This window comes from Sarcophilus harrisii, chromosome 4 (genome assembly GCF_902635505.1).
Source record: "Sarcophilus harrisii chromosome 4, mSarHar1.11, whole genome shotgun sequence".
Lineage (NCBI taxonomy): Eukaryota > Metazoa > Chordata > Mammalia > Dasyuromorphia > Dasyuridae > Sarcophilus > Sarcophilus harrisii.
This window is the reverse complement of record NC_045429.1, coordinates 369331433-369353432: the sequence shown is the minus strand read 5'-3', so window position 1 is coordinate 369353432 and position 22000 is coordinate 369331433. Positions and strand designations below refer to the sequence as shown.

General features: G+C 33.1%; 1 protein-coding gene across 4 annotated transcripts in view; it reads left to right on the top strand.

Annotated features, from left to right (window-relative positions):
- PCNX2 (pecanex 2) overlaps positions 1-22000 on the top strand; it is a 357972-nt gene that overhangs the window by 80912 nt on the left and 255060 nt on the right. For 2 of the 4 annotated variants that reach the window (XM_031966916.1, XM_031966915.1), the window contains exons 10-13: positions 8456-8470; positions 9709-9854; positions 13791-13944; positions 14048-14080. In XM_031966916.1, coding sequence (XP_031822776.1) covers positions 8456-8470; positions 9709-9854; positions 13791-13944; positions 14048-14080 — 348 coding nt within the window. The remainder of the gene's footprint in view (positions 1-8455; positions 8471-9708; positions 9855-13790; positions 13945-14047; positions 14081-22000) is intronic. The other 2 variants (XM_031966919.1, XM_031966917.1) reach the window with 1 other exon arrangement.

Genomic DNA, 22000 nt, shown 5'->3' with positions numbered 1-22000 from the left:
TAGAAAGGAAATAGAAATGTTGACATGAAAAGATTATGTAATAATGAATTGTTTTCTTTCTAATAGAGAGAGAGAGAGAGAGAAAAGCATCCTCTTAGAACCCTAATGTCTTCAAGGATGTGAGAGAAATAAAATAGGCAGTGACCCTGGGATTTGGGATGGCTTTTTTTCTACTCTGATCTTAGACCATAAAAAATGGAAAGGGAAAGGGAATTACAATGGAGAAAAGGGGCAAGGAAGTTATTACCTTAAATAGTAAGTGCATGAGTTAAAGAATATATAGACATGGAGAAAAGGGTTGGGGAAAACAGAATCCCATGAACCTCACTTTCATTTGAGTTAGATAAAAAAAAAACAAAACTGAATACACACACAGAGAGAGAGAGAGAGAGAGAGAGAGAGAGAGAGAGAGAGAGAGAGAGAGAGAGAGAGAGAGAGACAGGCAAACAGAGAGAGAACTTAGTTTAGAAATACATAAAACATAACAAAGCAATAGGTGGCTACAGGGAGAGGGGAAAGGGAGGGTTAAGACAAAGGGCAGAATAGTTAAATAGTTAAAGGGGTATTCATAAGCAAACTCCTTACATCAAACTCCTACATCAGAGCACAGAGCCTGAAATGGGAATTAAAGGGTAAGAGAGAGTAAAAACTTATCAGAGGAGGACAAAAGAAGAAAAAGAGAGGTAAAAAATGAAAACAGATCATCTAAAATTATACATCCTCATACTAAGTAAATTAGAAATCCTAAATAGTAAGTTTCAACAACTTTTTTATTAAGAGATATGGCATTAAATAAATAGAACAAAAATGTACAAGATAATAATATGAAAAGATATATACAATAATAATCATATCTCTGTGAATGGAATAAACTCACCTATATAAAACAGAAAAGAATAGCAGAAAGGATTAGAAAGCAGAATCCAACAATATATGATTTACAAGAAATATATTTGAAATATAAAGATTTATGCTGAATTAAAAATAAGAAATGGGCAAAATCTATTTCACTTCAGAAAAACTTCAAAAAAACTGGAATATCAATCATGATATCACATAAGGCAAGAATACAAATAGGCACAATAAAAACAAACAGAAAAATGATGAACAATACTACAGGTAATGAATTAATATCTTTATTTGTCTGCCTTTCTATCTATCTAATGATTGGCATAGTATCACAATACATTAAAAAAGTTAATTTAATTGGAGGGAAAATACATGGTAAAATTGTAATAGTGTAGAAGAAGGTTAAATGAACCCTTTCAGACTTGGATAAATCAAACAAGAAAGGGAGGGAGAATTTAAATACAATTTTAGAAAAGTTAGAGGGAAAAATGATCTTTGGTTATCACTGAATGGGAACAGAAAAAAAGTTTGTGTATGTATTAGGTATGAATGATACCTTTAAAAAGTTGAACATGTGAACAAATTCAGAAGCGAGAACACTAAGTATATTATTTAACTACTCTAATGCAATAAAATTACTTTCAATCAGGAGCATTTGAAGAAAACAAAATTGCAATTAAAGACTAAATAATTTAATCCAAAAGAATTTAAGGCTCAAAGAATAGATCAAAGAACCAAAACAAAATATCATCTTAGAAAATAATCATGTTGAGACAATATTGTGATTCACCAAAAGTTCATGGGAATGTCATTTGCAGAAGGGAACCTTTGGATTCTACTCTTAAATTTTTGCTATTTCATAGCCTCCATCTAGTTATATTTGACAAATCCAATAACACAAACCTATTATCAGTCCTTACTACTGCTTCATGAAAGAGTATCTGCTTGTTCTAAAAGTATTATGAGTTTTTTTATCATATATTTAAGAGTGTCTCTTAATTTTCCTCTTTCTGGCAAGGAACTGTTGATCTTTCTATAACTATCTTTGAATAATATTCCCTTTTCTTCATTATTAATATTATATGAGTTTTTATTAGATTACTTTCCAAATCCATCATATTACTTAGTCTAGTTCTAAAGTATAAATCAAGGCTTGTTATTGTGTAAGTTTTACTTGTTTTAAATATGTTTTTACCATTCACTTTTGATTTGAAGATTTAAGTTTGTCTTTTTATGTATTTGGTAACAGCCTTCTCCTTTTTGATATCATTTTGATCAGTGACTTTGGAGGGGAACAAATTATGTGTCTATATTGCCATCATCTAATAATTCAATGTGCCTTACAGATTCGTTTTCAACCTTTGATCTCTATATTTCTTTTGCATACATTAAGCATTTTGTATTTTGGGGAATCTAAAATATATTTTTCAATATATCAATGGAAAAAGATTCCATGAGATGTTCTTTTTTCCAGTGGAGCTATGTAGCTTAATGTAACCCTTGAAAATCAAATAATTAATAAGACATTGTAGTTTGATTCACATCATTATTATCATCATTCCTACTTTTTAAATTATTACTTTCTTCTCTTCTTCTGCTCTGAAATTTTACTAACACATGGCATTCCCTTTCTCGAAACATCCCCTCTCAAAACAGATTGGCAATTTGACTATAATTTGGATTCAGAGACAATTGTCCAAGACACTGAGAGATTGAATGACTTGCCTAGGATTATACAATCACCATGTGTTAGAGGCAAGTCTTGAACCTAAATCTTCTTGACTTTGATATCAGTCCTTTATCAACCTTGCCATACTGTCTCTCATTATTTTCATTATTATTATCGTTTATGTCAGGTTTTTATCTACACCTCTAACTTACTTCCTTTGGATTTCTTCCTTCTTGTAAAATCATCTTTGCTTTTCTCTAAGGAATCTATCTTATCTACCATTAAAAACATATCATGATATCTCTGTCACCAATAGATGAGTCTATAAATATATATTCATCATCTTGTAATCATATTTCTATCCTATTTTCATTTTTTATGGTGTGTGAAGATGTCTCCTTTAGCATTTTAAGATTTTTTGCTAGGTCATTTTGGGAAGGGCTTATTCCAAAACCCACAAATCATTAGAAGATAATTTTTTACTGACATGATTGAAGCAGCAAAATGGTCAGAGAGCAAAATGGACCTGAAATCAGAAAAACCAGGGTTCAAATTCATCCTGACACTTACTAGCTGTAAGATACTAGGCAAGTCAATTAACTTCCATCTGCTTCCCTAATTGAAAAATGGGTATAATAACTGTATCAATTTCCTGTAGTTGTATGTATGTATGTATACATATACATTGCAAACAACATTTCTACAAGTAATATTGTTGAAAATTTTGATATAATCAAAATTTCTATTCAGCAAAAGTGCTTTCAATGTAAAAACATGTGAAGAAGTCAACTCTTCCTTCTGCTTAAAAACTTGCTGGCGCCTGCCAGAAAAAAATTTGTCAATACAGAGTGACTCCTTCACCATTATAAAACTGTTCAGAGGATGGACTGTGCTCAGAAATTAGTTTTCTGAAAGTTCCACAGAATTATCTTTTTAATTTGTTGATTCCTTTTAACTTTATTTAGCTGTTTAATGCTCTCATTTTGAAATAGTAAAGCTACCCTTCTGAAAAAATGCATTCAGCTATTATTATTGCTCTGTAAGAAATGACCAGCAGGATGAATATAGAGAGGCTTGGAGAGACTTACATGAACTGATGCTAAGTGAAATAAGCAGAACCAGAAGATCATTATATACTTCAACAACGATACTGTATGAAGATGTATTCTGATGGAAGTGGATTTCTTTGACAAAGAGATCTAACTCAGTTTCAATTGATCAATGATGGACAGAAGCAGCTACACCCAAAGAAAGAACACTGGGAAATGAATGTAAACTGTTTGCATTTTTTTGTTTTTCTTCCTGGGTTATTTCTACCTTCTGAATCCAATTCTCCCTGTGCAACAAGAGAAGTGTTCGGTTCTGCTCACATATATTGTATCTAGGATATACTGCAACATATTTAACTTATATCGCACTGCTTGTCATCTAGCGGAGGGGGTGGAGGGAGAGAGGGGGAAAATCGGAATATAAGTGAATGCAAGGGATAATGTTGTAAAAAATTACCCTGGCATGGGTTCTGTCAATAAAAAGTTATTATTAAAAAAAATAAAATAAAATTTAAAAAATGCATTCAGCTCAGTTAACTACATTTGCTCATAAGAAGATTTTGGTTTTTCAGTGAATACTAGATCATTCATAGGAAATATTAGGCTCTTTTCATTGAGAACTACTCAAATAACATAATTCAGGAGGCCTGTTTTAGGGAGAAACTCACCATTTGGATAATTTAAGATATCTTTGGATAATCTATCCAAACATAAATAATTTTTAATATAAATTTATCTTTGTAGATAAAGAATCTACAAAGTAATAGAGCAGCTGCCCTTTCAGAGTTCTTTGATCAGTTAGGGTAGATAAATGAAATATTTATTCAATAATCAATGTATATCATTAGGAATACAAAAACTAAACCGAAATAATTTATATCTTAAGGAACTCACTTTATATTAAAGGAGACAATATCTATCCATGTGACCATCTGTAAAATAAATGTCTAAGTTTTTTTGGGGGGGAGGGGAGTGAGGCATTTATAGCTGGGGGAAGGAGGAGAGATCTCATGCAAGAAATACTATTTGAGTTGAGATTTGAGGGAAATTAGGCTTATGTGCAATGTCTGTTTTCTCACTGAAGGTTCAGCACAACCATTTTATGATTCCTCTCTTATCCTTTAAATGGATGAAGTTTAGAATTAGTATCAGGATATAGATTTTGATGAAACACTGAGCTGCTTTTATGAACACATTTTGTAACCTGCTATATAACTATAGTTCTACCATATCGCTGGTTAACTATCACAGGAATATACTTTATACTGTGAATCTCTTCCTTTGCCCTTAGTTGCTGACCTCTTCTGATCAGCATCTCATCAGCATGTCATAATGGTGTCTTTGAGAGCAATAAAATGCAACCCAGAGAGCTGTTTATTCCACTACTACCACCTTCTCTTCCCCCCAGATTGAAGAGCTGTCTAACTTCTTTCTCTTCATCCCTTGGTTTCTTTTCCCCTATATTTAGATCATCTGCTGCTTGCTGCCCTTGTCATTGCTCTTAATTGCCACAACTGTGGATGTTCTCATTGATGGCATCTGTTGTTCCTTTCCCTCCTCTTTTTTTCACTTTTCTTTGTTCTAGTTTCTTTGGTCACTTGTCACTTCTTCATGCTTTTCAGCATAGAAAGGCTGACCTTTATAAGCAACACCAGTCAATCAGAGAATTCATTTTCTTTTGTTCAGGTAACCTACCAATCACAGCCTATCAAGTATGATCTTAAGGTCTTTTCTCTTGTCAGCTGTTAGGTTTTTCTTGGCACTCAAGAGGTGCTTCTTTGCCTACAAAGGAATTTTTGGGAGCTGTGTCTTACCACCTTCTTGTTTCCCATCCCTACTTCTGGGGACAGAGCTACCATAGAAGTCTGAGGGTTCTAAGAATTTTATTTCATAACTGAACTTTGATTGAACTTTATTTCTATATTGAACCTTTTTGTCAGTAATATAATCAACAAAAGCTAGCAAGGTTTTTTTTAAGGTTTACAAGGCACTTTATATATTATCTCATTAGATAATGACTGCAATCCCATAGAGTCAATGCCATAATTATTCTCTCTACAGATAAGGAAACTGAGGATGATATAGCACCAGAAATAGATGGACCTGGGATCTAGAAGAACTGAGGCAAACCTATCCTTAAATATTTTTTATCTGTGTGACCCTAGGCAATTATTTTATCTCTGCTTCCATTTTTCTCATCTATAAAATGGGGATATTAATAGCACCCACCTTCTTGGGTTCCTGTGAGGAAAAACTGACATGATAACTATAAAAACACTTTTAAAACCTTAAGTTATTATATTAATGAAGATGAGCATTATAATGATAGTGATGAACATGGTAGTGATATAAGCTGCTTAGAGATAAACAACTAGGATAGACAACAGTGCATAGAGCTCTGCCCCTGGAGTTAGAAGGACCTGAATTGAAATGCGACCTCAGACACTTAATACACAAGATTACTTGTGTGACCCTGAACAAATGCTAATTGTAGAATCAGGAGGACTTGAGTTCCAATCCAGCTTCAGACATTTGAAATGTACTAGCTGTATGATCTAGACAATTCACTTAGCCCTGATTGACCCACCCACCCCCCACCCCCCAAATTAAAAAATGTTTGTTAAGGCAGGATTCCTACTCAAGTCTTTATTATTCTAAGTTCAATTATGCCCACTTAACTGAAATAAGCAATATCCCACTTATTCAGAAATGACATGTTCTATAACATTATCTCTTTAAAAGATAAACTAAACTCTGACAGGAAGATAAAAGGCCTCTGAGTGGCTGTATTAGTTATCACTAGCATATAAATTAAATTCATGTAATTTGCTCACCTAAGAACCTCCCTGGCCCTCATTCAGAGCCTATTAACTTTCATTTGCATGAAATTCTAGCAAGTTTTCATAGTGTTTGCTAACACACTTCCTATTAGAAATAAGAAATTAAAATCAGAACTGAGAAGATTCAGCGACTTTCAAGAGAATCAGTTGACAATTTGACAGGAATTCAAAAAATTTAAATCAACTCAAAATTTTAAGTTTCTTAGTGTTGGAGTCACTAGGTACTGCTGATAGTGACAAAATGAAACAATTTCTGCCTACAAGGAGTTTATGTTATACATAGAAAGACTCTTTTTAAAAATCAGACCCAAAAACTCAAAATTCAGATATATGGAAAATGAGATCACTATAGTTCAGAGATCATTTCAAGCATTGTCTCATTAAGATTCACTATATCAGACTTTCATATTTATTACAAAGTTGGGAAGTTAAAGGTCAGAAAAACTGAGTCAGATTTTCCCAGTATTACTAATTATTCCTATTACTGTATGTATTATTTAAAAGAGTCCCTTTAGTACCATCTCAGCAAGGAAATGTTCCAATTCTATCTTTCAGGAGCATTTCCTATATCTATGTTCATTATTTTGTTGCTCAGTCATTTCAGTTGTGTCCAGCTGTTCATAGTCCCATCTGGATTTTTTTTTTTTGGCAAAGATACTAGAGTGTTTTGCCATTTCTTTCTCAAGCTCATTTGACAGATGAGGAACTGAGGAAAACAGTTTCAAGTAACTTGCCCAGGGTCACATGGCTTGTGTCTGAGGCCAGATTTGAATTCAGAAAGTTAAACTTTTCGACTTCAGATGGGCTGAGTCTATCCACTGTGCCACCTAGTTGCTCTTGTTTAGTACTATCCTAAATTTGATGATTGAGGGAGTAAAAGTATTCTCCCAGGCAACAGAAATGCTAAATCACATTTCAACAATATATTAGAGCAACTCACTATTTAAATAATGTTCTTCCATAATGTTAAGACTTTTTATAATCCTCAGATATTAGTAGAAATATATAGGGCATCTATTTCAACTATTGTAAAATGAAGAAACTAAAGGCAAAGGTGATCTGAACATCACTGCTCACCTTTGTCTGTATACTCACTCATCTTTTTCTTAAAGCAGTTTCTTAAAGCAAGTCACACTTCTCAATCGATTAACAAATACCATTTAGCATTTGCTATTTCAGGCACTGTGCTAAGGAGTGAAGATACAAAGCAAGACAAAACCATCACTAACTTCAAAAAAATTACATTTTAATGGAGGATACAACATGTAAGTAACTAGATACATACATACACACAAAGATTCATAAAGATCCAAAGTTAGATAATCTAAAAATGGAAGGTGTTGGGCAGATAGGTGGTACAGTGGATAGAGTACCATCCCTGAACTCAGGAGCACCTGAGTTCAAATCCTGGGCATGTTCCTTAACCTTAATTGCCTTAGCAAATAAAAAAGGAAAGTCTCCTACAGAAGGCTTTGAAATGAAGTGAAGGAACAAATATTAAGGGGAAAATAATCCAAGGTAGAGAGTCTTGTGTCATGTCAAAGAAAATTCAATAGGCCACTGTAGACAAGTGATCTTTAGAAAGGGGTCTGGGTGTGAAGAGCTTTAAATGCCCAACAGAGATGTCTATATTTTACTTTAGAGATAAAAATAGGGAATCATAGAAGTTCATTGTACAAGGGAGTGAAATGATCAAACCTATATTTTAGAAAAATCACCTTGGTGGTTAAATAAAGGATGGATTGGAGTAGAGAGAGACTTGGACCTGACTCATTCAGTTAGGAAGCACAGTCCCAGAGATCGTTCAATGGGCACTGAACTGAGTCAAGAAGTCCTGAGTTCTAATATAGTCTCAGACACTTCTTGGCTATGTGAACCTGAGCAGATACTCATATGCCTCAGTTTCCTCAACTGTAAAATGGAGATGGTGATAGCATCTACCTCCCAGGATTATTGTGAAAATAAAAATTTTATAAGATGCTTAGCACAGTGTCTATCAATAGTAGGTGTTTCATAAATGCTTATTTCCCCTTCCTTTGCTACTGAAGGAGACTGGTAAGAAGGTAAGTTGCTTTCCAGGGGAGTGGTGATGAGGGCCTGAACTGTGGTAGTAAATGTGTGAATGTAGAGAAAGAAGTGTATGTGAGAGAAGGTAGAAATGACAAGATTTGGCAATATATCAGATATGAGAAATGAAAGTGGGGAGTGAATGATGACATCAATATTGTGTCTAAGAATGGGAAAATTATAAAATAGTTAAGAAGAGAGGAGAGATAATGAGTTTTATTTGAGATGTGTTGAATTTGAGAAGCTTATTGGTTATCAATTTCAAAATGTCCAGTAGATAGTTGGGGATGGTTGATTATTACAGCTCAGAAGAGAGATTAGTATTTTTACTTTCTACTTGTAGCAAAGAAACAAATTTTCAAACTTAAGGTACTATATATGTGTAATTTGTCACATTTTCATGTATTTGTTTGGTTCTGTCTTAAGTTTACTTATGAGTTAAAATATATTGTAATCTCTCAATGAAATGTAAGTTCCTTGAAGTTCCAAGGAATTTAAGTTCTTTGAATAAGGGCTGTCCTAATTTTTGTATTTGTGTTCCCAGTACTTAGTACCTGAAACATAGAAAACACTGAATAAATAAATGTTTGTTTATGGATTATGTATCAATTAAACAATTTTCCATTATTTCAATAATTCCAAATTCCAATAATTGATATTATGTATCAATTAAATAATTTCCAAAACTTCAAAGTTTTCTATTATTTCCACCAAACATCAACTTAATTTTTATAGTAATGGCTGATTTGGTGTGTGGCTAACACTGGATTCTTGAAGGATATACCAGCAATACCCAATTCCTGGAAAGGTTTGTTGGGGATAGTACTTATACTGACAAAATCAAAGATCCTTAAAAGATCAATTAGATATCTGCCTACATTTCTAAACAAATCCTATTAAAAGATTATGTTGCCAAATTCTCATGTTATACAAAATTGTTTTTGTTTGTAGTTTCTGTCTTTAATTAACAGTTGTATGAGATAAATATGATGAGATAAATTATTGGCATAATTTCAGGAATATATCATTAGGTCTACAAAAATCATTTGCCTTGGTAAGAATCATTCTACCATCAATTAGAACCTCTATCTTATCTTATCCATTTTATGAGAACATATTCACAAAAACCTCTGAAACTGAACATCTGTTTTTATATTTTGAAGTTTCAATTTCTGCTCAAAACAATAATATGGCAATGTGAATCCTTCTCTTTATTGTTTCTTCTCTATTTAAGCATCTGAGTCAAGACCTGGAAGAATCTTCATGCTCCTCAGCTCCCAAAAAATTTAACCGAGAACAGTTTTACAAATTTATCATTTTTCCTGGCAAGTGGATTAAAGTCTGGTATGATCGACTTACTTTGTTAGCACTGCTGGATCGGTAAGTCCCTGCTCATATTGATGTACAACAGAAGTATCTAGTAAGTGATATTGAATTGCACCCTATTTAAAGGAAGAGTATGAGATGCTCCTGGGAAACCCAGGAATGTTTGAAAAGTATATGCCTCCTTTGCCAAAAACTCAAAACTTAGAAAAAAAGATCATGAAAGTTTAAGAAATAATGTGGTTTAGCAATTAGTGCCATACATTTGGGAATGGGACTTTCTAGAATTATATTAAGGTAATGTGGTTTGGTCTGTCAATGATATTCTATAGTACTTTCTGATCAAAAAGAATCATGTTATGCCTTTTTGGCTTCAATTTCCCTAAAAGAAAGCATAGGATTTCAAGTGGCTTGAAGAAAGGCACTATATAAATCAGTCAGATTGTAAGGTTTCCCCTTAGCTGTTCTGAGCATTTGCTAGATCAGTCTGCTGCTTCATGTAATTCTGAGTTCAGTTTCTGAGTCTGTGCTAACATAGATCTACTGCAGCCTTGAAGAGGGTTGCACATATTTTTTTTGCAAAAATATTTGGCAGCCCTAAAGCATCATAGTAAAGAAAAGTGCTTGACATGGGGAGTGGGAAGAGGAGACCTGGGGACAAAGGGAAGTATTATGGCAATTGGAGATGTGGCAGGGGCAGCCTTAAATTTGTTGTCTCACTTTTGAGAAAACAAGATGAAATTACTCTAAAATTTTCCTTTTTCCTTTTCCCCATTGGTTCATCTTTTCTCCTTTCCTTTATCTAACCTAAAGAGCAAAGTGGGAAGTGGATAGACAGTTGTCTTGTATGGATATAGTTATTTACATATTGTCTTTCCTCTTAATACTACTTTTCATTTACACTGTATATATCTTTGATATTCAACTTGCTGCATATTATCTCACTTATTAGAATATGAATTCTTAGGGTTAGAGAGTGCCCTTTGCCTGTTGGGGGAGAGCAAGATTGATTAGCATAGTGTGTCATATAATTAGCATTTAACAAATAATTCTTGATTATGATAATGAAAAAGAGGGAGAAGGAAGATCTGGAAGAAGAAAAGGAGGAGTAGAATCAACAATAACAAACTTTTCATCTATACTGCAGAAAAAAAGGCAAAAGGCTTTGAGTCTGGAGAAAGTATTCTATAAATCAGCCAGTTAGTGAGGTTTCCTCTTGATTTTTTTGGAAGATTTTGCTAGATCAGTCTTTAGCTCCTCATGTAGTTCCCAGTTTAGTTTCTAATAATGATGGTGATGATTTAGAGTAGAGTTGGAAATACCATAGTGTTTCAACTAATTTTCTTATTCACAGCAAAGGGCAGAAAGGGTAGTAATACAAAGGTAAAGATAAATATTATGGATGAATTGATTTCCCAATTATAATACTGTTTTACAAAGGTGTGGTGCTATTACCAAACCTATCTAGTGAACTGATAAGATTTCATAGTTAAATACCAAGCAGGAGACAATGCAGTAAAAACTGAATGCTTGTTCAATTGTATCATGTCCCCCAGTGACTATCCTTTTCAGAGTAATTTAATTGTGTGATCATATACTTAAAAACCATAGTACTACAAAATTAGGATGGTAAATATCGGTACTGAAATGTCATAAAATAGAATGATAATGACCTTTTTAGCAACACTAGTTTCCTGAGGGATACTCACTTAAAAGGAATGTTTAACACTTAATAATCCAAGATCATACATTTTGCTTGAACATTTCATATAAACATATTATTAATTTTATTTTTTTCAATATTGATATCAGCCCTGATATTTCACCCATATAAACATTGTTATGTGTTTTCTAAGTCCATTTTTAAATGGTCAAAGTTAAAAGGACACATTTTGTTCAAAAATTTAAAATCTGAAACTTAACTGTTAAAAATAAAAATATTATAAAACAGAATTTTAAATGTTTTAACTTTTCTAGCTTTACTCAAGGTAGTATAGTGGAAAGAATGCTGGATTTTGAGACAGTCAAATCAAGCAGCATTTTATTAAGTGCCTTGTGCTTGCCAGGCACTGGGCTAAAGAACTGAAGATATGAAGAAAGGTGAAAACAGACACTGTTTTCAAGGTATTTATAATCAAATGAGAGAAACACCATATAGATAACTACGTATAAACAAGATATAGGCAGAATTAATTGCATATAGACCTGCAACTACCTGAATGATAGGCTAGGTCAATAGAGAGAAGTTGGGATTACTATCATTAGCCTGCAATAGTGTGTTTCCTATTAGTTAAAAGTCACCCAAACTTAACTTTCAGAGAAGGATACTTATTGAGATAGTGTAATAAGACTATTGGTACAAAAACCCTCTCCTTACCAAAAAAAAAAAAAATCTGTGATGTACTTTTTGCAAGTGCATATATAATCCAGAGGAAAGTGAGCTCAGGCTTAAAGAACCCATATGGCCAATGAATAACACAGCTACTGCTTTGAGAAGTCATTTTATCTATGATAGTAATCCTCCTGAGTTAGAATGTAGCTCTCTGCTGGTCTCAGAGGGTCAAGATATTTGTATATGTCTGGAAACAACATGTCTCTCTGCCCCAAAGAGATAAATCATGCTAACTGAAGCTGTTTTTCCTCAATGTATCTAGTCTATTCTCTCTGAAGTTCCAGCTGGGATACATTCTTACTAGTCCACCCTGTTCAAGACAGGGCTAATGTTTTAAAGGGGATGCAGGGGTATGAGAAATGTGACACTTCCTCAGCTGCTCATACTTCACTGGCTTGTGATATAGGTTCAAAGGCTCTGTCTTCTTAAAATGCTCCCAAAGCAATTGTTGCAAAGTTCCTACTAGTCTCCTTCACGGGTATACAGAGGTGCAGAAGTCTAATTATTTCAACCCATTCTAATGCATTTGGTCATCTGGTGTCATTCAACCGATGGCAGCCTTTTACTCCTTCCCAACTGATTAAATATTGGCTGTACCAAAGTATCAATGTACTTATCCATTTCTTGATTTTTTCCCCCTGAAAATTTCTTTTGAAGAATTATAAATAATTTTAAAATATATTATTCTCAATTGAGACATGCTTAATTATTAAGGTTAAGGTTAGGGTTAGGGTTAAAGTTAGTCAGGAGCACATTTAAGATTAGGGTTAGTATTATGTATATTGGAATTACTATTGCTTTAAATAAAGTTTAGGGAATTTCCTGTCACCATATAAGCTATCTATCTTTTCTCAGCTTTACTTGAGAGTCATTTCTATTTTCCAGGAATTTCACATTATCTTCATAGTATTAATGCTACTGTTGATAATAAATTGTAATGATAAGATAAGATTGTCTCTGTCTCTGTTTCTGTTTTTCTGTTTGTGCCTTTCTGTCTTTGTCTTTCTCCCTCTCCTTGTCTCTCTGTTGCTCTGTCTCTGTCTTTATCTCTCTGTGTGTGTCTCTTTCTTTCTTCTATCTTTTCTCTCTCCTCTTTCTCTTCTCTCTCTTTCCTTACCTCCCTCTTTCTCCCCTTTCTCCTCTGTCTCTCTCTGTCGCTGCCTTTCTCTGCATCTCTCTCATCAAAGAGATTAAAATTTCTGGCTAGTTATAAGGTAGCTAGATCATGCAGTGGAGAGAGTGCTGAAGCTGTAATCAGAAAGATCTGAGTTCAAAACTAGATGCAAGCATTTATTTTGTTGTGTGACTCCAGCCAATTCACTTAGCTCTGTCAGTCTCAATTTCTTTCTCTCTTAAATGGAAATGATAATAACACCCATCCTTATGTTATTGTGAGGATCAAATAAGATAACAACTGTAAAATGCTTAGCACACAGTGACTGGACCCTAATAGGTCACAGATTATTTCCTTCCTTTATAGAACTTAAAATTTTATTTAAAGAATAAAAAAAAATTGATGGTTGGTTTCTTCAGAAACATAGAGTTTTCCTCTATTTAAGAAAAAGAAGTTTAACATTTCCCCTTATTTTCTCTTTCCATAGAACTGAGGACATTAAGGAAAATGTATTTGCTGTTTTGCTCATCATCCTGGTGTCTCTGCTTGGATTTCTGACATTGAACCAAGGCTTCTGCAAAGACATATGGCTCCTGCTCTTCTGCCTTGTTATGGCCAGTTGCCAGTATTCCCTTTTAAAGGTAAGAAAGACCTAAACTATTTCTTATCAAACCCATGTATTTGTACATGTATGTAATTTAAAACATCAAATGATCTCACTGACACTTCTGATTTGTGTTTTAGAGTGTTCAGCCTGACCCTGCCTCACCAATACATGTAAGTGTCAAAACACAGGCAAGTAATTTGTCTTCTTCATTTGTTCTGAGAGAAAATAAAAAAAAATTCACCTTGTAGAATGTGATTATGTCAAAAGGTGCTGATGATGTCAAATAAAAGGGGGCCCTCTGGGATATGCTCAGGCTCTTCCAGTCATTCAACAAATATTTGATGAATCTACTACATACAAAGCTTCGTTTGTTTGGAAAATGGATGAATGGATGGATGGATGGATGGATGGGTGAAACTTGATTCTTCCCCATTTATATTTAACTGCCCCAAGATCTTCCCATATTTTCCTGCTTGCCCAAATGAAATGGGGCTATGACTCAGTTGGTGCCAGGCACTTTATGCTAAGTGCTATAAATTACTATACCAATATATGTAATAATATGGTTGTATAATATTCATTATGATAAATCAATAATGATAACAATGAATGACCTGAATATTATACTTTTCAAAGCAATTTCAAGTGTCTCATTTAATCTTCACAATAATCTTATGAGGTAATTATTACTGTACCCATTGTAATGGATGATAATGGAGTTATCTAAACGCAATTGCATAGAATTCAACTGCATGCTAATTTAAGCTAATTTTTCCCTTTAATTATGTAATCTTTTGTTTTCATGAGAAATCTTATGGTATATGCTATGGAATATAGCTTGTCATATTCCCAACCCAGCTAACTCACTGTCCAAATGCCTTTGAGTCAGGCAAATGGGCAGTTCAAAATCTCTACTATTTAAACAATCTCCCTCCTCTCCTCTTTTGTTATCCTTCATTTCCATGAGTCCATGGAATAACCATTCTAAATTAAAGCATGATCCACTCTCTATTTTGCTTTTAAAACTCATCACTAGGATTTGGAATTGATTTTAAATCTGCTATAACTAATGTTTCTCTCATTGTAATTAAGGAAAACATATGATTGGATGATCACATGACATATGTTTCCTTCTTGTTAAATTCATCTGCCCTCTATAATTGGTTTACATATAATACAACTCCTTTTATCCTAGAGACTGAATGTCAAGACAAGCAGAAGCAGCATAATTAGGGTCTTAAGAATGGATTGTTGTGATTATCACCAGAAATCTGGGTGAGGTAGAACTGGGTAGAGATATGCATTTCTGAAATTCATCACTCAAGCCAACTGTAAGTCCCAAATTACCCATTATTCTGCCTCAGTGAGTTCTCATTTCTTGAAAGATCACACAGGAGTTAGTGTCACCGCTAGGGATGACTTGAGGGAAGAAATTTAATATATGAAATATGGTTTTATTAACAACTAAACTACACATTTACTGAATGTACTACTTTTTTTCTTAAAATTATTTTTAATCGTTTAAGTTATTTATATCCTTTAAAAATATTATCTTAATTTCCTAATATATCTTTCCCATTCTACATCTAGAGAATCATCCTTTATATTACAAGGAAAAAATATAAGGAAAAGAAAAAAATAGTTCAACAAAATTGGCTCATCAGCCAAGCTCATTATTACTTATAGTGTATCATATCTATATTCACCAATCTCTGAAAAAAGGTGTGGGGGGGAAATACACTCAGTATATTGATTCAAAGAACAATGGTTTATTATATCAAAGAACATATTGGTGTAAATGAATAATTAGTATACCCAACTTTGTTTGAGAGGTTTGTAGTATACTTCACTACTCCTGTAATATCATGAAATAGAAATAATTATACCCAGCCTTAAATCATTTAGGCTATTTTTGCTTTTTTTGTATGAGTTGATGCACAGAAGGAAAGAAATTAAGCCCTCTGTGACATGTCATGTTGCATATCTAACATGACATAATTTTCAGCACAGTAATTAATTGACTTTGTGCTTAGTTTTCAGTAGATTGATTCATTACTGATCTGAGTTGCTAGTTATTTATTAGTTCTTTCCAGGAAATGATAGTTCCATGAAAGGTATTTCCTTTTTTATAATATGAGCAAGTGAGAATATTATAAAAGTAAACTGGTCAAATCTCAATAAACTAATGAACAGACATTGGAAAGCAGTCTCTGTTTTAGAGGAGAGGAAAGCAAATCAGGGAGTATTGAAATGACTAAAGTTAAATTAGAGGAGGTGTTGCAACTAAACCATGGTCTTTTTGATTAAAAAGATAACAGACAGGGGCAGCTAGGTGGGACAGTGGGTAGAGCATCAGCCCTGAAGTCAGGAGGACCTGAGTTCAAATCTGACTTCAAACACTTAACACTTCCTAGCTGCGTGACCCTGGGCAAGTCACTTAACCCCAATTGCCTTAGCAAAAAAAATAAAAATAAATAAATAAATAAAGATGACAGATGGAAAGCTAAAATAGACCTTTAAAGTCATTGAATTCAGATTTGCTATTGCTGGGCTAAAAAGGATTTAAACTCCATCTTTCCTAACTTTATTCCATTCATTATGCTACACTTGTCCCTTTTCTCTCATATAACACATAAAATGAACCTAGTTTGGCTTTTTTTTTCTTTTTATAACACTGCTTAGTTGCATGCAAACCAATTGAGATCAGCCTTTATTTTCTTTAGGGTGATTGATTTTTTCCCACTTCTTTTCAGGAGGCTAGTAGGCAATAGATGAACAAAATCTTAAAAATGAAAGGAAAATAAAAATGAAATTCTGGTGGACTGGTCATTATAGTCCAGAGTTTTCAGCATTAAACTTAGAATCAATCAGAAACATGCTAATAGGCTTAGTGCAAAATAGGCTTTTAAAAGGAAATAAAAACTGAAAAAAGTCCAGGCTTGTAAGAAATCAGGCTAGGGCATCAGTTTTTATTGTTGTTGTTTAATTTTAATATTTTATTTTTTCAACTACATGTAAAATTTTTTAACTTTTGTTTTTTGTTTTTTACAATTTTGGGTTCCAAATTGCTTCCTCCTCCATTGCAATTTGATAAATATTTTACCTTGTAGTAAAAATCCCAAGAAAAATAAAGTTTAAAAACAACATTCTGCAATATACATTCAGATTTCATCAATTTTTTCTCTGGAAGTAGACAGCATTTTTTGACAGAGGCCCTTGAAAATTATCTTGGATTTTGTATTGCTACGTATAGCTAAGTCAGTCACAATTGAGCATCATACAATATTGCTATTACTTTGTAGGATGTTTTCCTGGTTCTGTTCACTTTTTCTTTGCATTAGTGCATGTAAGTTTTCCCAGGTTTTTCTGAAAACATGCTGCTCATCATATATGCATATACACATATATATGTATATATATATATATATATATATATATATATATATATATATATATAAAAGTAGGGATTGTTTTTATGCCCCCAACACTTAGCATAGTGCCTGGCACATATTAGGTACTTAATTGATACTTGTTGACTTGATTTGAAAGACAAAAAATTAAGTCCTTACTGTTTTCCTGGGTGAAAGGTGAAAGTACAAAGCTGTTTTAATTTGCAGTTCTCTTATCTTGGTCAAATTGTCTCTTTTTCATGCTTTTTCCTAAGCCCAGAATGTTCTTCCTAGCTATCTTTAAAAACCTAATTCAAAAGCCAGTTCTTCTATAAAGTCTTCCTTTATCATTTTTCCCATCCTTTCTCACTCCATAGCATTTCATTTTGCAACTCTCTGATGTGTTTTTTTCTTGTAATAAGATATATTCTAGTTATTTTTGTTTTACAAACTCCACGAAAGTAGGAAGGACAAAGTCTTATCTAAACTGAATTATCCCAGCCACAATGCTTTTTGCACCAGCTGTCCTAAATGTTTATCATAACAAAATAGTATTCCATTAAAATTGTAGATGACAAGCTATTCTGCAATTGATAGGTATCCCCTCAATTTTCAATTCTTTGTCATCAAAAAGGAACACTGAATTTTAACATAGAAATCCACACATGGTTCAATGCTAATAGCCAGTATAGACAGTTCTATTGCATCCTTAATCAAAAATAATTTTATACTAGTCTTTCTAATCAATGTGCTATTGAACTAATACACATGGACAACTAACAATAAACCAGAAAGAAGCAAAATTGTGAGCTCCCTCCTGCATATTTCAAAGAAACTTTATCATCCTGTCTGTCTATATTATGCATTTCTAGGGGGTAGAGGTCATCTTTTGTATGTTCTATTTAGCTTGTAACATCTAGCACCTAGTGGAGAAATTTAGTAAATGTGAATCAGATAAAATGCAAATTGCTTCTAGCTTTGTCATTTTCTACCTAATTATAACAAAAATTATCTTGAAAGGTATTTACACTTAGGTCACACATAATAGCCCAAAATAGACCTTTCCCTAAATCTAATAACTAGAAGATTACCTCTCTTAGGATCAACCCAGAAAAACAGGCAAGATTGTCTGAAGGGCTATGAATCATCACTACCCCTGCTTTGAAGTGCTACACAATGGATCTCTTCATCCTAAGAATAAGGAGCACGGTGATCTCCCTTTAGAAATCTTTTGGTTCTTTCAGCTGGAACTTATATATATTTTAAAGTGCTATTTAATAAAGTCACAGATTCAGAGCTGGAAGGAGCTTTAGAGTTGGCCTAGTTTGAGCCTCCTTATTTTAGAGTTAAGGTCACATGAGTAATGGTAATAATAATAGCTATTATTTATGTATTGCATTAAGGTTTGCAAAGCACTTTTAAACATTGTCATTGTATTTTCACAATAACTCTGAGAATTAGGTGTTAGTATTATCCCCATTTTATAGAGGAGGAGGCTGAGAGAGATTAAGTGATTTACTCAATATCACATAGCCAATAAGTGTGTGTGAAGCTGGATTTAAACTCAGATCTTCCTGCTTCCAATTCTAGCATCCATTGTGCTACTTAACTAAGCTAAGGATTTATGAAACCAGCCCTTTTTCCACTGTACTATCTTTAACGTTCAAAAGGTGTGGTTTTACATCTACTTGCTCATAGATACCTTCTTCCATATGTTCTCCTGCTTGTTATTGATCACAGCTCTTCCAATAACTAGTTTTGTGACTTTGATACAAATAGTTTTCCTTCTTTAGCCACAGTTTGCTCATCTGTACAATCAAAATGTTATCTAGATTTAATATGTGAGGAATTGTGGTGAAGAAAGTGCTTTTGACAATTTAAAGTATCTTATAAATAAGAGAGATTCCTAAACTAGAGTCTCCATGATGATAGTGAAAGTCAATAATTTGAAGCTGTCTACTACTTTCTCATACAACTGATTCTTAAGTAATATAAAAATTTTATATCTCCTTTACTCTGCTCATGTTTTCTCTGCAATGATCTGGGGCACACTTGTGTACTCACAATGTAGTGCTTTTTGGAAATTATGGAACAGGAGTTATTCTTGAATACAGTAAAAAAAAATACGTTGATAACCCATGTTCATTTCCTCTCTTAGATGTGGGATTTCCTTATACCAATGAAGTCTTAGGTCTCTTTTATTCCCATTTCATCTCTTTCCTCTAAGTCCTTACTACTCAAGGGAAATCAAGGTTTATGAATAGAGCAAACTAATAATAAAAGTGATTCTTCAAACAGACACAAAAAGCTAAATACTTAAATAGACCAGGATAAAGTATAGAAAGTAAGAAGAACATGATCTAAAGGAAAATCACAAGTCACAAATACATTGGCCATAGGTTAAAATGTTCTATAACCTAAGCATAGTCCCAACCCAGCAAGTGAGTGTTAGTAACAAGGCAAACATGGTGATGGAAAGGAGATTGTGTTTCTGATATGCTGCAGGCTTTCTGAATTCATGGGACTTCCTTCCTGCCAAGAATCTTCTTGGCAAAGCTTTGTATTGGTTTCAGTCCTTAGGAAAGGAGGCTAGAGAAAGAGGAGCGTTATTAAAGTTTTTGCAATGATGAACTGTGGTCATACATACAACTCATTCACCCTCAGTCTAAACCATGAAAGTTACTGAGAAAGCTAACCACCTTAACTTTGAAAATATTCAGTCAGAAATTGTTATTTTATTCCGGTCTTGAAAATAAAGCATAAAGTTTTCCACCAGCTAACTCAATCTGCAGGAGGTCCACAGACAATAGAATAATTTATCAACTTGTTCTAAAATTTGCTATGCATATACTATACTATTCATCATAGGTGTGAAAGGGAGTAGCTATTGGCAAAACTTTCTCAACCAATATTTTTGCTGCATTCTGTACAAGACTTAGATTTTAAAATCTAATATGAAGGGTGGTATGATGGAAAATTGGAGTTCTTAAGCACTTAAATACAGAAATGGATCTATATCTCATTGATTGGGGAGTTTCCTCCAATGACAGAGATTGCAATCTATTGCTGGCCCATTCTGTGTCACTGTTGTCCATGACCTCTCAGAAATTTTCCAAGAAAGGTCTACTCTGTTTGATATATTATGATTAAAATTTGTGTTCCATGCATGTTATTGAACAAAGATAGATATGAAAGAAGTTTTAAAAGCATAGAAGAAACATTCCAATGCATTTTCAGATATCCTGATAGGTCTCTTGTTCCATGGAAATTCATGAAATTCTATTGAAAAATGAAAAATAAACCCTAAGGTTTTTATGATTCATACATATATGAAAAATGCAATAAGACAGCCAATAAACTTTATTAGTTTGTGTTCTTGAGGATTGGAGAAAATAAAAGTGCCTTTTATAATGCCCATGCATTAGAAATTAATTTAGCATGGTTTGGGGATACAACTCAGTATGGGAGAATGAAGTTAAAAATGAACAGGATAATGAGGTACTATGTTAGATAATTAAATCTTGAATTTTTATTTCATAAATTTGAAATGCATCCTTATGCTTGATAATCTTTGACCTGATTGGATTTTTAAAAAGAAATTTCAGATTAGTGCTAATATAGCAGAAGCCTTACCTTGGCCTAATGCCAAAAATTTACAACCTTCTAAGGACAGTGTATTTTTCATATTAAAAAATCATTAGAACAAGATTTTCCCCTCTCGCATGATGGACATTTAAATTGCATTTCCTAACTAAAATTAATGGAAGAAAATACTTGATAACTTTTCTTGCCAAAAGTATAAATATATTTGTATATACTAAGAAACATTTTTATATTTAGATTAAAATGTGCTTATATTAAGTAGTATTTCAGTGTCATGATTTTGAGATACAAACAAAATATATTAATACCCAATAATATGGACTTGGTTGGACCAAAAATAAAATTTTAGAATGTGCTAGTAAGTTTCAGGAAAGTATTGAGGCAAATACATCCCCAAATATCTAACCAATGTATCTTTTCCCTCATATTAAAAGGTACTCAAAATAAAAGCATTTTCATTTTTGAAAGAGTAGCCATTTAAATTACATTACTTAAATGTAAAAAAGCAAAAGCCGAGGCTATAAAAAGATCAGATCTAAAGTCATATCACTATCTTCATGATTAATCATATTCAAATCATCCAGGAATATCATATAACCTATTTGTCCTTGAGTATACTGCCAGAAAAGTGTATTTCCTTTAACTATTGGTCACTTTAGGAATGCCCCTTAAACCAATCTTTGTTAGTCCTTTAATTAACTGGTTGGGGAAACATATTCTTTTCTTAGTTTTGCCATCAACTTGTTCAGTGTCCTTAGAAAATTAATTTCACATTTGATATCTATTTAAGAGTAATGTGACTAATTGTTTCTCCTTTCCAAAGACCATGTTGTGAAGGTTCAGGAGCTGATGTCTGACTAGCATTTGGCATTTCTCAAAAAAAGTACTTGATAAAGAGTTGGTCATCATTGCTGCAATAAATCATACTCACTTTATTCAGATATTTAATCTACAATAGTGCCTATCTTCATGAAATCCCAGATATTTGAAATCTACAACATTACAATTTCATATCTTATTCAAGGTGGAACCAAAGTGAAAACATAGAGTAAATGATGACTTGAATTAGTTTTGCACTTAAAATGACAGCTAAAAGGG